The sequence below is a fragment of the Calidris pugnax genome, unplaced genomic scaffold, assembly GCF_001431845.1.
Source record: "Calidris pugnax isolate Ruff unplaced genomic scaffold, ASM143184v1 scaffold211, whole genome shotgun sequence".
Taxonomy (NCBI): Eukaryota; Metazoa; Chordata; class Aves; order Charadriiformes; family Scolopacidae; genus Calidris; species Calidris pugnax.
In genome coordinates, this window is record NW_015091083.1 from 7,861,832 (window position 1) to 7,878,107 (window position 16,276).

General features: G+C 44.1%; 1 protein-coding gene and 1 long non-coding RNA gene across 2 annotated transcripts in view; both read right to left on the reverse strand.

Moving 5' to 3' along the window:
• Positions 1-930: 930 nt before the first annotated feature.
• On the reverse strand, positions 931-2,274 carry LOC106897106. The gene is made up of 3 exons (XR_001413722.1): positions 2,169-2,274; positions 1,645-1,715; positions 931-984 (listed from the first exon to the last, which is right to left on the reverse strand). It is a non-coding gene; the product is annotated as an uncharacterized LOC106897106 (long non-coding RNA).
• A 10,287-nt stretch (positions 2,275-12,561) lies between these two features.
• The window catches only part of HSP90AA1 (heat shock protein 90kDa alpha family class A member 1), an 8,621-nt gene continuing 4,906 nt past the window's right edge, over positions 12,562-16,276 (reverse strand). Inside the window, exons 7-11 of the mRNA XM_014957488.1 lie at positions 15,882-16,072; positions 15,623-15,770; positions 14,234-14,502; positions 13,504-13,837; positions 12,562-13,312 (exon numbers count right to left, since the gene is read on the reverse strand). Coding sequence (XP_014812974.1) covers positions 13,203-13,312; positions 13,504-13,837; positions 14,234-14,502; positions 15,623-15,770; positions 15,882-16,072 — 1,052 coding nt within the window. The 3' untranslated portion in view covers positions 12,562-13,202. The remainder of the gene's footprint in view (positions 13,313-13,503; positions 13,838-14,233; positions 14,503-15,622; positions 15,771-15,881; positions 16,073-16,276) is intronic.

The following is a 16,276-nucleotide window of genomic DNA, read 5'->3' on the forward strand; positions in this document are numbered from 1 at the left end:
CAGTGCATTCTTATGCTAGTTCAAGGACACAGAGACATCCCCCCAAAGCCAATGAAGAAAAGCAGCTTCTGTTTCTCCAAAAAAAACCCAGAAACCCCCCAGCTCTGGCCTGGCACCCACTCAGCACCCTTGGTGAGAGCAACCAGCTCTACGTCCAGGCTGGCACCTTTGCAAGCCCTTCTTCCACCCAGCCCAGTTATTGGAATCCAACCCAGCAGCTGGGCTCCCAGCCTTGTTTCTCCAAGGAGGAGGCCATGGACATCTCCAGCTTCCCCCTGTGCTTTCTGGAAGATTCCCAGCAGACAATTTCTCTAAACCAGAGAGCACAGCAATTCCCATGGACTGACAGCAAGCATCAATTCTGAACACTTTTGCCCAGAAATTAAGTATTTGGTTCTCCACTCCAGAATCAGGTCTTTTTTCCACCAACTTTAAACACGCAGGTTTGACAGAACAACGCTCAGAAATTACCAATATTTGTAAGTAGCCACCACAACAACAGAGCTGCTCTCTTAATCTCATCCAAAACAGACACTCAGAAGGTAGAGGTTCTCCACTCCAACCTGTAGAAGTCCCGTTGGCCCAGAGCTGCTGAAACTTAACCACCAGAAACAGCCCAGGTCACCTTTAAGCACTTCTTAGCAGAGAAGTGCTACCTAAACCATTTGTCTACCTGAACCACCGACAATTTCCTGCCTCATTCCCCCAGAACCAATTTTGCTAAAATTAATAACAGTGAACATCGGAGCCTGAGGGATAGAACAGTGTTGGGGTTTTTCCCCCCACCACCACTCCTTTCCTTCTACAGTCACAAATCCAACAACCCCAACGACCACATCCTGGGCTCTCCCTGCTGAGGCTGAAGGAAGAGCTGGGTACCCATCAGGGAACCTCATCACCACCAAAGTGCTTCAGAGAGCTGGTTCTTACCTCTGCCCTGGCTTCAGGCTCGGACTCCGTGCTCGACTCTACCACACACTTCTGCTGCAGGGGAGGAAGGGAAAGAAATGCTGCTCAAAGCAGAAGGTACCACAGCTTTGGGGTGAAACTGAAGTTCTAGTACAAACTCCAGACGCCGTGTTTCCCCAAAGCTTTCCTGTCTGAAGCCAGCTTGTCCTTCCAAATATCCCACATTTGTGGTGCTGGTTGGGTGCAAGTGAGACATAAGGGGAAAACAGAAATCTTCCTTCCCTCCCCCCCCTCAAAAAAATACAACAGGCAGCTCTCCAGAACATGCCTTGCACTTGCCAGGAACAGTAATTCCAGGTCAGTAAATAACATTGTTTTGATTTGCACTGCAGTTTTGTTTGGTTTTTTGCTTTTGCTGGGCCTACATCTCAGAAATAAAACTGCAGATAAATAACTACACCCTCAGTTTTTCCCAAAGCTCTTGCTACAGCGACCTTACAAACAAACACACTTTCCTTATTGCCCAGGTGGTGGCACAGGACTGGAACAGCTTCCTCCCTCCCCTTCTGTTTCTTTGCAGGTGATACCGTTTGAATTAATTAATTCACACCTGTTCTTCATGTGCTCTTCCCCAGCAGAGCTGGCTGCCCCACCAGGCTAATGGCAAAGCAACTAACGCTGTCTAAAATATATTTTGATAGGGAGACAGGGTAGCAGCAATTAGAAAACAGTTACCGTGCATTTACGTCCTGGTCTGTCTACGTAGTCTCTGCTTCTAACAAAGTCCTTCACTTCCTGAGCATCTACTAAAACAGGCAGAGGGCAGGAAAGCACATTAGAGACAAATTTTCTAATAGATAAATTGCCCAGACACAGGAACTCCCCTGGTGCCAGAAAGGCTTGTGGTAAATTTTCTAAGGCAGCTTCTGTTTAAAAACAAACAAGAAGCTGCTACTGTCTTCTACCAAAACAATGACTTGATTTACTGGTCTTTCATGCAACATGAGAAAAATATTTAAAAAAAAAAAAAAAGCAGCTTATACTCTGTAAAGCGGATTCCCCACACCCCTTTTTTTTTTTGGCACTACAAGTTTTCTGAACCCTCCAAGAGGTGTTTGCACTCAAGATGAGGTACCAGACTAGAGAGGAGCAAACACAAAGCCATGCTGAGAGTCAGCCCCCCATCCCAGCCCTCCCACCCTGGCACTCGGTGCCCCCCACCCCAGGCCCTGTTACAGGGTGCCCCCTGCTCCCCGTACCATCCAAGGGCTTCCCAGCCCTACACCTTTTCTGCCTCCGCCTCTTCTTGGCTGAAAGCATCCTGCTCCCAACATCTTCACCTTCTGCCAGCTTCATAGGCTTGACCCAAAGCTGCCCCACCTCCTGCACATGCCCCTGCTCAGCTCCCTCAGTTTGGAGGCTTCAATTCTTTGGAAAAAGATGGGAGCAAAGCAAGGAAAAAGAGCCCAGTTGAGCTTAGGTCCAGGTTCGGGGTGGGGCAGAACCAATGTTCTCTTCTGTGACAGAGGTTCTTGTTTACACCTGGTGCTCTGGCAACCAGGGTCAGCTGGCCTGGGTGTCTACCCCATGGAGGGGTCACACCTGTGGGGAGGAGGGGGCAGGTGACCCAAAACTGACCAAAAGAGTATTCCATCCCATCTGCCATGCTCAGGATAACAGCTGAGGGATCAAAGGGTCTGGAGCTTCTTCATCTTCAGTGACTGATGCCCGAGGTGGACCCTGTCTGTCTGTCTGTCTGTCTCCCTTTGATCCTGATCCACGCTTCCTGAATCCAATTCCCATCCAGAGTCCAGTCTGGGACCTCCATGGCACCTGCTGGTGACATCTTCCTGGGAACTTGATATGGTTTTATATAAATATATAGTATCTATTTCATTATTTCCGTTTTATTTTATTATTAATATTTCACTAAAGTAGTTTAATTTTTTCTAAACTCCTAAGTCTCTTTATCTCTCTCCTTTCTCTCCTTGGAGCAAGAGTTGGGGGAGAGCATCTGTCCTGTTGTCATTGGCTGATCTGTCCCAAACCATGACAAGGCCTGCTGGCCAGAGATACAACGCTCCCTTCTCCTCTCTTGCCAATGTATCTTCTGTAGCCCTGTTTCTTCACTCAACCTTCAGCCTGACAGAAGATAATCAGTAATCAAATGGAAAAACACTACCCCCTCCAGAAGCAGCCAGGAGATTCAAAGATGGTTCCTCCTGCCATTTGCTGCAGCAGATGACTTCCTGTCTGTTGGATGGACAGCTGTGGTTGGACCTGTGGTTGGACACTCAGTGCTTTCTAAGTATCTCTCTCGATCACCTCCAATCCACCAGGTGGGATTTGGAGGACTTAGATACCCTCACTCTTACTTGCCATCACTCTCTGAGAAAAGGAACAACAATTTTGCTGTTTTTAAATACCAGGAAGAGTATTTTTTTCAGATTTACCAGAGAACTATGAATTGGGTTCGTTTTTCACAAAGCAGCAGAGCTGATTCCACCCTTTAAGGGCCACATCTCAATTCCCCTTCTTCTCCTTTTTATAGGGAAATGAGGAACTAACTCTTTTTACTTTTTCAAATCAAATTCTTCTCCCTCCCGTTATTTCCTTCCTACCTGGCTCACTTGCATCTTCCTGCACAATGCAGAAGCTACTACTGTTTTAGATCAATTTTAAAATGAGTATAAAACAAGCACTAAACAATAAAACAAGTGTCTTGCTCTGGAGCCAGCAGCACATTGTCACTCCAAAAAGGCACCAGGAGCAAGCCCCTGGGGAGGTGACAGCGAGAGCAGCTGCACTGGGAGCAGCTCACAAACTCCACAAGATTCACACCCTGTTTCCACCACCAGCTGCACTACAGCCTCTCACATACACCTCTTTTCTTCCCAGATACCTCCTTCTCTTCCCAGACATCTCCTTACCGTCTCCACCCAGGCCAGGAGTATCTGATGGTTCTTCCCCTTCTTTGGATTCTCCAATTACGGTCAAAACAAAACAAAGCAACCAAAAGTCTCATCCAACTTCCCCCAGCACCTCCCACCACTGAGGTGGGAGCTAAGAAGGGCTGTGTCAGGGCCTGTGGTGCCAGCTGAGCTGAATGAGTGCATACAATCACCATCCTTAATCCAAACACATGGGTTGGAGTCATTCCTCCCGCAAAAGCCTGCCCAAAATCAGCTTTGCAGACACCAGCTGCTAGCAACAAGGCCCTGGCACCCGGGGCTCAAGAGACCTGTTGGTCTGCAAGAGGTTACAGAAGAGATGGTGGCAGTAAGGTTGAGACCAGGGCAAGGTTTGCACAATGAACCCCTGCCAGCACCCATCTGGGTGGGGGTCGGGCAGCAGAGGTACAGTTGGACAACACATTTCACATTTCCAAGGAAGATTTTGAGTTTCTGCTTTCCAAAGCACACACATAACGCCATCGCTGAGGCAGGGCAGCTTCCAGCCTCTCCAAGTTGGGGCAGTATGAACCAGGAGGGTGGCCAGAGAGTTAGAGAGGCACAGAAATGCTTGCTTAGGCTATTTATTGCCATAATTTCCTATATTGCTGCTTTGGTTCTCCTTGTCCCTTTTGGAAGAAGCCCTTGATCCTGCACAGACCTTGTGCCAGCCGCAGGGAGCTCTGATTTCCCCCGAGTCCAGGTCTCTGGCCACCTGAGAACACAGGTCATTAATACACTGCTTTTCTAGTTTTCAAAGGCATCACTCCTTCTCTGACCCAGGGGTGCCCGCTGTCTCACTGCTTCACAGGGTGTTCTGGGGGTCAGTGCTGTGAAATCCTCTCTCAGCTGATCAGTTCAGCCTCCACGTTATAACGTCGCATCTAATAAATCACACAGGCATTTCTAAAAAGGTTCTTTAAAAAACTGACACTCACATCCATTTGAAAGACAGTTGACTTCAACATACAGATACAAAACATACTAGATTGCCTGCTGTGAAATAAACTGGAAGAAAAAGTGTATAAAAGTCATTTGTCCAAGAGGAAAAATAACCTTAAAGGTCTGGGTCTGGGGCCAGCAGGTAAACTGGAAAAAAAAAGTGTAGAAAAGTCATTTGTCCAAGAGGAAAAATAACCTTAAAGGTCTGGGTCTGGGGCCAGCAGAGCTCAGCTCTTGCAGAGCAGACACTGAAGCTGGAGCAGAGGCTGCCTGAGGTTGAATGTCCATCAGGGAAAGGCCAAGTCTCACTCCTTGCCTGCAGAGCAGCCAGGACTGCCGCCTTTGGGAGTGGATTTAAGTGGTGGTTTATGTTAATCTTGAATTATTAATTAATAATCCTGAATACCTCCTATTAGTCAATAGAAATTATTATGATTTAGCTGCAGATTGTATCTGTGAGGCACGAACAGGGAACTGATTCACAGCAAACCATGTTTGACTCATAGATATCTTGTTCCAGCCAAACCTCCCACTATAAGAAATGCAAAAGGACAAATGGGGGCTTTTGGCTCTCCCCCCACATGCAGCTCTGCAGCCATCTGGGTGCTCCAGCTGGGGCCTGGGGGCTGAAACCAAAGCAATCAAGCAAGTAATACTTTTTCTGCACGGAAACAAGAGAAGTTGAAGTCTTAGGAAAAAAAAACAAAACCTGAATGTTTGAATAAAAATAAAAAACACCTGAATGGTGTTTGCAGGGTTCATCCTCCTTTCCTATTGCTCGCTGGAAAGCAGCCTAGAGGAAAAGCACAGGAGACTAAAGGAGAACTGAGCAGGAAGAAAACTCTTGAATTCTCATGACTCCATTTGATGAATGCTACAGTCTGTCTCATCTGCTGCTCTGCATCTGATTTCAGAGCAAAACCGTCCACCCAGTCACCAGCACATGCTGAGAGTGCTAAGAGTTGAAGTCAGCATCTGCAAGGAATGTCTGCACTGAGCTAGCATGACCCTCCCTTAGGGATCTGCCCTGTGCAATAGCCTTAACATTTGGCTTGGTTTCCCGGAGCATTTTCGTAACATCCTGGTCCTGGAGTTGCTGAAATCCTGATGGTTGTACTGCCAGGAAAGGCACCTCGTGCTCTCCTCTCAAGCAGAACCCTCCTGACAGGGCTCCACGGTGGGTGGGCACAAGAACTGGCCCCAGTGTGTCTGAACCTGGTCCCTTTTCACGCGTCACAGAGGTCCTTCAGGAATGGAGCCTGGAATCTTCAGCTGGAGTTTTGCTCTTTAAAAAAAGAGGGAGGAACATGATCTGGCCACCTCTTACAATAGAAAGTGTAGCTGGAGTTTTGCTCTTTAAAAAAAAAGAGGGAGGAATATGATCTGGCCACCTCTTACAATAGAAAGTGCTGGAAATAACAGCTCATACGTCAGCTGGGAGCTCTTGGGAATGAAGACGCTGGACACATACAGATTTGCACAAATTGCAGGAGAAAAATAAAAAGGGCCTCTCTCCTCTCAGAGCACTGTCAAAGCCAGGTACCTTTTATGACCACACGAACAGAATAACACGGGACAAAGAGCTGTATTCCTTAAAATTCTTAATGCTTCATTTTCAGGTCTGCCTCACCATATGTAAGCTCTAACCAAAAATAACACCTACGTTTTAGAAAATGACTAAAATCAAGTATATTGTTCCAAATTGCTGAAACATAGCAAAGGAATTTAGTTTATTAACTCCAGAAGGGATTATTAGCATGGCAAGGTCTCTAGATGATCTACTGAAGAAAATGAGCAATAATTAAAACATAGCAAAGGCATTTAGGTTATTAACTCCAGAAGGGATTAGCATGGCAAGGTCTCTAGATGATCTACTGAAGAAAATGAGCAATAATTAGCATATCCCATACCGCCTTTATAGTCTGGCTCGAATGGCTCAGTAACAGCCTGGGAGAGATGGCAACAAGAATATCCCAGAATATCCCATACATCACCACCTCATCCTCTGCCTTACTCTTAATTAAAAAAAACTATTTCCATGTCTAGCTGAACCTCTGTTCCCATTTCCCTAGAAAAACCCCAGGAAGTCTGACGGAGGGGTTGGCTCTCCCCAGAAGCGTTGCCCTCCCAACCCCTCAACCAGCACTCCTTTTAAGATCCTAAGAGAGACAACAATAACTGGGACAGTGAGCTGGACTTTGTCCTTCTTAATCATCTAAACTCTTCAAGGCCCTCAGCTGCAGTAGCCTGGGTGTGTAGATTCAGCCTAAATCTACCACAGGATTTCATGAAGTGAGCGGGACACAGCCTCATCCGTAACAACGAGGATTTTGAAGGTTTAATTCTACTACACAACTTCAGCCACTGCACAAGGGAACCTTAGGAGAACTTCAGAAATTCCACGGTACATTAATGACAGGACCAAGTATTGTGGGTATTATTACAATATATTAGTATTATTAGTATTATTACCACCACACCTACGTTAGGGTGCGTGAGGGTTTTTGTTGTTTTTCTTTTCAGCAGTGTGTTCTAGAATTGGAAGCGTTTGCTCTCTTCACACACATCACCGTTGCACTGCAGCAGAGCAGCTGTCATGGAGTTCTCCAGAAATCCCACAGGTCTTGAAGGCTCAGTCTCCATGGGTGAAGGGCATTCAGACTCTGCAGCAGTTCCTGATCTCTGAGACTGTTCACAGGATTCCACCAATTTTGATGGAAAAGCAGCTGTCTCCTTAGCAATGATTTCCACTGGCATTGGAAAATCCTCTTCCAGATCCATGTAAACATCACTGTGGTACTCTGTAACTGGCAGGACTGAGTTTCCAGGTGTAAGAACAAGTTGTGGATCTTCTAAATGGAAAACATTCCCCAAACCTGCCTCTGGTATGCTGTAGAGTAGAGTTTTAATTCCTTTCTGATGTTTACCACTAGTGAAATTCATGCTGCAGGCTGCATGAAGTGATCCATCTTCTGAGCAATGACAATAAGCACCTAAAAACTAAAATGAGCCCAAGTGAGCGAGGTGAGTTCTGTGCTGCCAGGTCCACTGCCCACCGAGGGAATCACTGAGACACCTGGGGGGGAGGTTTCCTCTGCAGAATTCCAGTGCCCAAAACGTTGGAGAGCATTTTAGCAAGTAGACCACAACCCCCCATGACACTTTGCAGGAGAGACTGTCACCACTATCAGTTCATAAATCACTCTATGCACCCTTTTATTTAACTTCTACTTTGCAACAGAAGCTTGTGAACACATTTTTTAATACTGCATCAAGAAAAACTAGTGGAATGGTACTTGAAAAGACCTCTCCTCAAAAAAAAAAAAAAAAAAAAGATGACGGGGGTGTGGATTTTTTTGCTTTAAAAACTATTATGGAATAGTCGCCCAGAGAAGCTGTGGATTCCCCATCCCTGGAAGTGTTCAAGGCCAGGCTGGATGGGGCTTTGAGCAACCTGAACCCTTCTGTGATCCTATGAATCTGTTTTCTTTCCAATACAGAAAGGCAACTCAACAGTACCATGTACAACTAGCCATGAATAGGTAAGAAAAAAAAGACATAGTGAAATACAATTTGAAACCATACTTGTGCATTTTAAAGCACTAACAGTGAAATGCCTGGCCAATGGTTCAAATCAGTGGAACCCTGTGCCATGTAAAGCCAAGCACTCTCTGCCCCACACCCTCCTCTTCCTCGTCACCTCATGGAAACATCACCTTGGTACAAAAGAACGCGCGTCTCCGACTCCTCTTCACATCGCTGCTGCTGAGGATGCTGAATGCTCCCCGGATACATCCGCTCCTCCTCAGACCAGCCATGCTTCAGATGAAGTTTCATTCACCAGGGTTTTTTTAGCCTTAATTTAAAAAAAAATACATTGTTTTATACAATTTGCCATCACAGAACCAAATCTTTGTCTGAAATCACTTTTCATGGCCCAGTATGACTTACTCAGATGTTTCCTAGGGAAGGTTTGCTTTGTTGAAAATAATATTTTAAAAAGATCAGAAGTATCAGAAACACACAGATCTGGAATTCAGGTCACTCTTTCTTTAGGGTGCCCTCACCATTAAGCAAATAGTGGTATAAGGAAAGTTTCGATTTACGCACAGGCAGAAGACCATCTGAAATTGGCTATTTGCCAAAGCTTCCACTGTCAAATTAAGACCTCCAAATACAAATTAAAAACATGAATAAGTGAATATTTCATAGTTAGCTGTTAATGAATGCAAAATAGCTGAACAAACTCTTAATCGGCAAGACACATCATAGGCCATGAATGCTCTAATAACAGCATTCATGTATATGGGCTATCAATAGTACGTTCTACATGCATTTTATTATAGAATGGTTTGGGTTGGAAGGGACCTTAAGTATCATCCAGTTCCACCCCCCTGCCATGGGCAGGGACACCTCCCACCAGACCAGGTTGCTCAAAGCCCCATCCAGCCTGGCCTTGAACCCCTCCAGGGATGGGGCATCCACAGCTTCTCTGGGCAACCTGTTCCAGTGTCTCACCACCCTCAGAGTGAAAAATTTCTTCCTGCTACCTAATCTGAATCTCCCCTCTTTCAGTTTAAAACCATTACCCATCATCCTATCCCTCTACTCCCTGACAGAATCCCTTCCCATCTCTCCTGTGAAATTTTTGTTTCCTGTAAAATTTTTTATTTCAAAACCGAATCCAGTTCCCCCTCACTCATCACAGCACAGAATTTACCCCCATATTTTTTTTTGCTCCTTTCCTTGTTACATTTGGAAATCTATCAGCTTCAATTGATCATTGCAATTTCTAAGACGATGAAAGCCATTTTGCTTTGCTGCTGCCATCCAAAATTCAGGCTGCAGAGCACACAATAGCGGGAGCCTTTTGCTAGAGCAAAAGGGGCACCAACACTTCAGCTCCTAAGGTTCAAAAACCCAAAACCACAGATGGGGCAGCTTCCTTCCAGAGAGAGCAGCAGAATCAAGTGCTTCTGAATTCAGTATCGCAGTGTGATTTCAAAAAGACTATTACCAATAGGAGAATGTTCTGATCAACCTCAGTGAAACCCCTGTCAGCTCTACAAGCTCTAAACCAGGAGAGAGCGTAACCCCAAGCTGTGCCAAGTGTTACTGTCATCGCTTATTTAGAGTAGTTGGCTCTGGTGTCCTGCAGCTCAAATAAGGAGAAACATACTGTCATCTTGGTACCCAACCCCTTTGCTAAACTTAGTTGTGTATTTCTGCTTGGAAGAAATGAACATGGAAGCCCCAGGCAGTAACTGCAACACGAGCCTGGCAGCAGGGTCAGAGCCCTGAAAAAAAGTGAGTGGAGTTACGATTAGGGCTCCCAACCTTTCCTAAACCCCACCCTGGTGCTCTGAAACACTTTTATCTACGGTGAAAACAGCACCAACCCTGAGAAACAGAGACTGTGAACTGCTACAAGGGGCAGCCGAGCAAGAGAACTTTTGGTAACGGTGTCCTTGCTTCCTAAAATGCATTTCAGCAAAAAGCTGGTGCACGAGGGGGGCTCTGTGCTAAAGCAGAACCCACTGTCGGGGTGCCCTCTGTGCAAGATCTCCATGACTGCTTGGTGTCACGCACAAAACTCCTCAAAGCACCAATACGTTTCCACAGCAAGAAACACCAGAGGTAACCCACATATTTCACCTGAATTTTTCCTCTAATGGATAAATTAGTTTTCAAGGGAGTTAAAGACGTAAGTCGAAGCCATTGCTTCACCAAGCAACTGGAAATGTCTCTTTATTGTCTTTTGCTACTGTAGATTTTAGATTTCAATGTACTAATTGGAAGATATTTTCAATACTTTTTACACATTACAGAAGGTTTTGTAAAATAGGGTTTAAACACAAGACACCTGCTTATATGTCTTCACAGTACTACTGAATAAAAATTTTTGCCAGCGAGGCCTTGGAGAAATTACCTAAAGGAGCCTGAAATCTGTCATCCCAATAGCTTTTAACCTTTGAGCATCACCAAGAAGGAAGCATTTACCCTCAGATCACTGCTCCTGCTGTCCATGCACCAAACTGCAAGTCACTACGGAGGTGCACGTGGTTTCAACTGCGCAGCTCCTCTTGCAAGCCAGAAGACTGCATCTGTTTTGATGTCATACTCATTACTATAGCAACAGGGGAGTTGCTACCACAGCACAAGAAGGTAATGGAGAACTCCACTTAAAGTGACACCACTTAAAACGGAATCAATACCTATGGACTAGAAACAGACACTGAAGAGCTCACCTGAACCCCCAGGCTGGGGTGTGGAGGGAACCAGATCTCTTGCCTCATTGCCCAAGAAAATTGTTTCCATGTTTTGGCATCGCTCACACCTTCAACCTTCCTTCTAACTTTCACTGACGTGGTAATTTGTCATGGTTTGGGCCTGACTGGCTACTGAGACAACAGATGCTCTCTCTGTTTTCCTGCTTTCGACCCTGCAACCAGGCAAATAACAATGGTCACTGGCCTCGGCCCTTACAGCACTAAGTATAAGCAAGACTCTTTTTTCAGACACCCATCATTTCAAGTGATTTTGGACATTTTGTGTCATGACACAGAATGGCAGCTGTGGGAGACACACTCCCCACACATAGTGTACTTGCGATTTTGTAGATGCCATGAGATCAATTAAGTGCTCAGTACTGAAGCAGTGTTTTATTTTCCTACCCAACCCCTTAATTTGATTTCATTTTTAAAAATTCAGAAGGATTTGCAAAAATGTGAACCCATCAGTCTAGTAAACCAACATGCCAAAGTGTTTTGAAATCATTGCCAGGCGGCTGCAGAACTGATCAGATCTGCCTTAGTTTATCCCCCCTCTATCCACACATGAAGCATCTCAATTGGACACCCCTCCCCAGCCCCAAAAGACACCTGGGTTTGACATAAAACACATAGGATCTTATAAAGGTCCTTTAAAACACACAAGATCTTTAGGAACCCAGAACTTGTGCAACTCCCTACTACTTTAAAATGGCTTGCAGGAAGTTGATGAACCTTCCTGAAATAATTACAACCAAGATTAGTTGTCCTTTTACCTTATTACAGAAAAAAATAATCTAACACACACCACCCTCATCTAAAAATATTGTTACGTGGGGACAGAGTTCAAATATGATGAAAAACAACAGATGGAGATATTCAACAAAAACTTTGTCAAGGTAACAGGGCAAGATGCTCAGCACATGGCCCCAGCCCTTCCTCCTCCACACCCATGAGCTCATTAAGCTCAAGCTGGGTGTCAAGTAGGACATCTGATCAGCACCAGTGCTTGGCAGACAGGGGAAGTGGAGGTGCTGGAGGTGGCCAGCAACAACCCCCATTTCCTTTTACTACTTCCCTTCCAAAAGGCAGGCCAAGGAACACAAAACCCAGCACAACAGAGCAGCTCCTTGAAAGCCTGTAGGACACAGTGCTGGCAGCCTCACTTTGTACGTGAAATTCATTCCCTGGGCACAGCACGATCCACCAGGCTGGCAGCTTTAGGAGCCCAGCTCCATTTAGTGTCTTCCAAAACATGGCTGAATATTAACACCAGTTAAACCTAACAAGGCAAAGAATCACTTTTCAGAATAAAGTTGTCTTGAGATCTTTGAGAACTAGCAGAAAAAGTTGTGCAGTAGCAGCACAAGCACGCAGTTATTACTGGTTGAACATGACAGCAGCCAGTACCCAACATCTGAAGCAGCACCTGATGCTCACACCACCAGGAGGCCTTGTTTTCAGTGTTAACAGACAAGTCCGTGACACGGTTCATTCTTAACATTCTTTTATTCTTACAGTTCTAGGTTTGAACTGTACATGCAGAGTTGCATAAGTCACAATAGAGATTTACAGTGGATTCTATTCTATGGTAGAGTGCAATCCAGAATCCTTGAACAGTATAAAAAACAACTTTAAACATCAAGACCTTGTTAGGAGCAAAAGGGTTAAAGCTTCCCCAAATATTTCAGCTCTCATAGATACCTAGTTACTAGGTACTGTATGTTAGACATATTTAGAGTTGAAGAGCTGTAGAACACTAAACAAACTTGAACATCCTGGTGTCATACCAACTTTGCTAGTCCTTTCCCACATTTCTGGCAATTAAGAATAAGTCAAGAACCCTGCCACCTGCAACCAGCTAATACAGACAAAAATAACTACTCCTTGCTTGCCTGTTTAGGGTTGTACAGTGTTAAAGAAAATATTCCCTCAATGGCATTTGTATCTCACATCAGCTGAAAAAGCAATGTAACAAAAATAAAGGTATAACATCTTTGAAAATAAATATAAAGAGGGAATGCAGACAAAGTGTCAAAGATATTTTTTTTGGCAGGTAACATTCATAATATACAAAATATAACTTATTCATATTAGCCAAGGAAACATTCATGAGTTCCTGTAAACTGTTTTAATCCACCTCCTCCATGCGTGATGTGTCATCATCTCCTTCAAGAGGTGGCATCTCCTCAGTGACTGCTGGACTAGCTTCTTCTGCAGCAGTATCATCTTCATCAATGCCTGTTCAAGAAACACGTACCATTAATGCCGGTATTAGAACTCAAAACTTTATCCACCTGAACACCCAAGTTATCTGAGGGCTCCCCCTTTTCAGTGAGTACAAAGAAACCACAATATGATCTCTAAACCCCCTGTAAGGGCATGTAAACACACCCAGAGTTTAGCAGCAACAGGAGAGATTTCTAACTCACCCAGACCAAGTTTGATCATTCTGTAGATGCGGTTGGCATGTGTCTGAGGATCTTCTAAGCTGAAGCCAGAGGACAGCAGCGCTGTCTCATACAGCAAGATGACAAGATCCTTCACAGACTTGTCATTCTTATCAGCCTCTGCCTTCTGCCTCAGGGTTTCAATGATGGAATGATCGGGATTGATCTCCAGATGTTTCTTTGCTGCCATGTATCCCATTGTGGAGTTGTCCCTTAACGCCTGCGCTTTCATGATCCTCTCCATGTTGGCAGTCCAGCCATATGTACTTGTTACAATACAGCATGGAGAAGTAACTAAGCGATTGGACACCACAACCTAGAAAAGGAAACAAAGTAGAAGTTTGTCTTTGACATCTCAACATGTACAATTGACTTACTATCCTGATTTCATAGTCACAGAATCCCTTAGGTTGGAGAAGACCTTTAAGATCAAGTCCAACGGTAAAGTAGCACAGTTCAAATTTGAAACGCTGCTACACATCATGGAAGACCAAGGAATCATAAGAGACAGCTGAAGATCTCAGCAAAACTAGTGTAGCTTCACTAAAAATCAAAATGAAGCCAACTTCTATTATGCTATCTTGCAGAGATACTGCCATCTCATTCGGAAAAGGCAATTTTAACAGATATGACTATCTGAGCCTTCTCTGCAGCAACTTCATTTCAGATGATTAAACAACTTGTTACACATAGACTAAGTACTACTAATTACCTTTTCTACTTTCTTTTCAAGGATGTCTTTCATTATTTTGCAAAGGTTTTCAAACTTGGCTTTCTTCTCCTCCTGCTTCTTTTTCTCTTCCTCATCTTCTGGAAGCTCCAAACCCTCTTTTGTTACAGAAACCAGGGTCTTGCCTTCAAATTCCTTCAGCTGCTGCACACAGTATTCATCAATAGGCTCAATCATGTAGATCACCTCCAGGCCATGTTTGCGGAGACGCTCCACAAAAGCAGAGTTGGCCACCTGATCTTTTGTCTCACCTGCAAAAATCAAGAATGCCACAGTTGTGATTTGAGCCTCAGCACTGCGATGTGGCAGCTTTTTTATTCTCTGAAGAGCCTACACAACATTTCCAAGGATTTTTGGTATTTGTACCGGGGGGGAAAAAAAGGCACAAACCAGTAGGACAAACTACTGCAAATATTAGGCTGGTCTGAAAAGACTCAAGCCTTTCAGACATCAGACCTTGTAGAACTTCACTTCCTGAAATTCCAGGTAAGAAATGTTTCCCAGTCCTGCCAAAAAGGAAAACTGAGAACCCCTGTACAGCTTTTACTTTTTCAAAAAAGCCTAGTATCTGATACTCATATAGTTTGAACCGGTTTGAGCAGTAAGTCTGGAAATTTCAGATTCTCCTGGCAAAATTTACTAGCTGCAGCCAGAACACAAAGCTATCCTAGTTAAAAGCACCTCAAAAATGCAAAAGCATGATTTCTGAGCTTAGAGGGGAAAAGAAATAGAAAGTGGGTAAGCTACCTACACAAGGGGTACTTCACTACCTCAAAATGGACTCTCCCAAACTTTCAAGGTAGTAGCAGTAACAACTTTTTATTTTAAGAGCAAGGTAATAATTTAAGAGCAGTTTTTATTATCGCTCATTAAATGGTATGGTGCCTAAGGATGCAGTTAGCACAGAGAATATTGTGAGCAGGATGCCCAGAAAGTTTGCATGGGCAGTTTACAGTATAGAGAAAGCAATTATCTGTAGCTGGTTCTGCTGTGCTCATGGATATAGTACCCATGTTAAGGAACCTTAATTACAATTTTACTGTAATGGTTTTAGCAATACTGCAGCATCCACTTATTTCAGAAATAATGAGATTTGGTAGAAGTTACACAGAAAGTCTTCTCAGGACATGCAAAAGTTTCTTCTTCGTATACTTGACCTACACCTCAACTAACGTTTTGGAGACTGAAAATGTTAACTGTTTTTACGTAATTAATTACATTGTCATTACTTTTTTTTCCACTTAAAATCCCACCACTTTCTAAATTCACCCAGGGAACTGCCACTTATTTTTCATTTTGTAGCTCCAAAAAATGTAATCCTACAGGTGTGCCTGCATTTACAGACATCACCAATGTCCATTACCAACTCACCAGTGATGTAGTAGACATGTTTCTGGTTTTCCTTCATCCGAGTGCAGTAGTCCTTCAGAGACACCATTTCATCACCAGATGCAGATGTGTAATACCTCAGTAACTCTGAGAGCTTCTTGCGGTTCTGGGAGTCCTCATGTATACCGAGCTACAAGTACAAGAGAAAATAAACTAGTAAGCAATACCTTCAGCTAAATTTAGGCATAACAAAAATGTGTAGCTTCTACAGTCAGTACTATCAAGCAGGAAGACCACAAACCTTGATGTTCTTGGAGAACTGCTCATAGAACTTTTTGTAGTTCTCCTTGTCTTCAGCCAACTCAGTGAAAAGTTCCAAGCACTTCTTCACTAAGTTCTTCCTGATCACTTTCAGGATCTTGCTTTGCTGCAGCATTTCACGAGAAATATTCAGAGGTAAATCTTCAGAGTCTACCACACCTCTCATGAAATCTGGAACACAACAGTGAGAATTAGCTTTCCAGGTCTCAAAGAAATCAAGATTACCATCCACCAGCTAGGTGGCTTCACCCTTTTAAAATTATACAGAATTCCCAACAACATAAACTAACCAGTACTTTAACTGCTCAGATACTTCCTCATCAACCCTGTTTATGACTCCACCCCCCCCCCCCACTCTTAAAATATAAACAATAA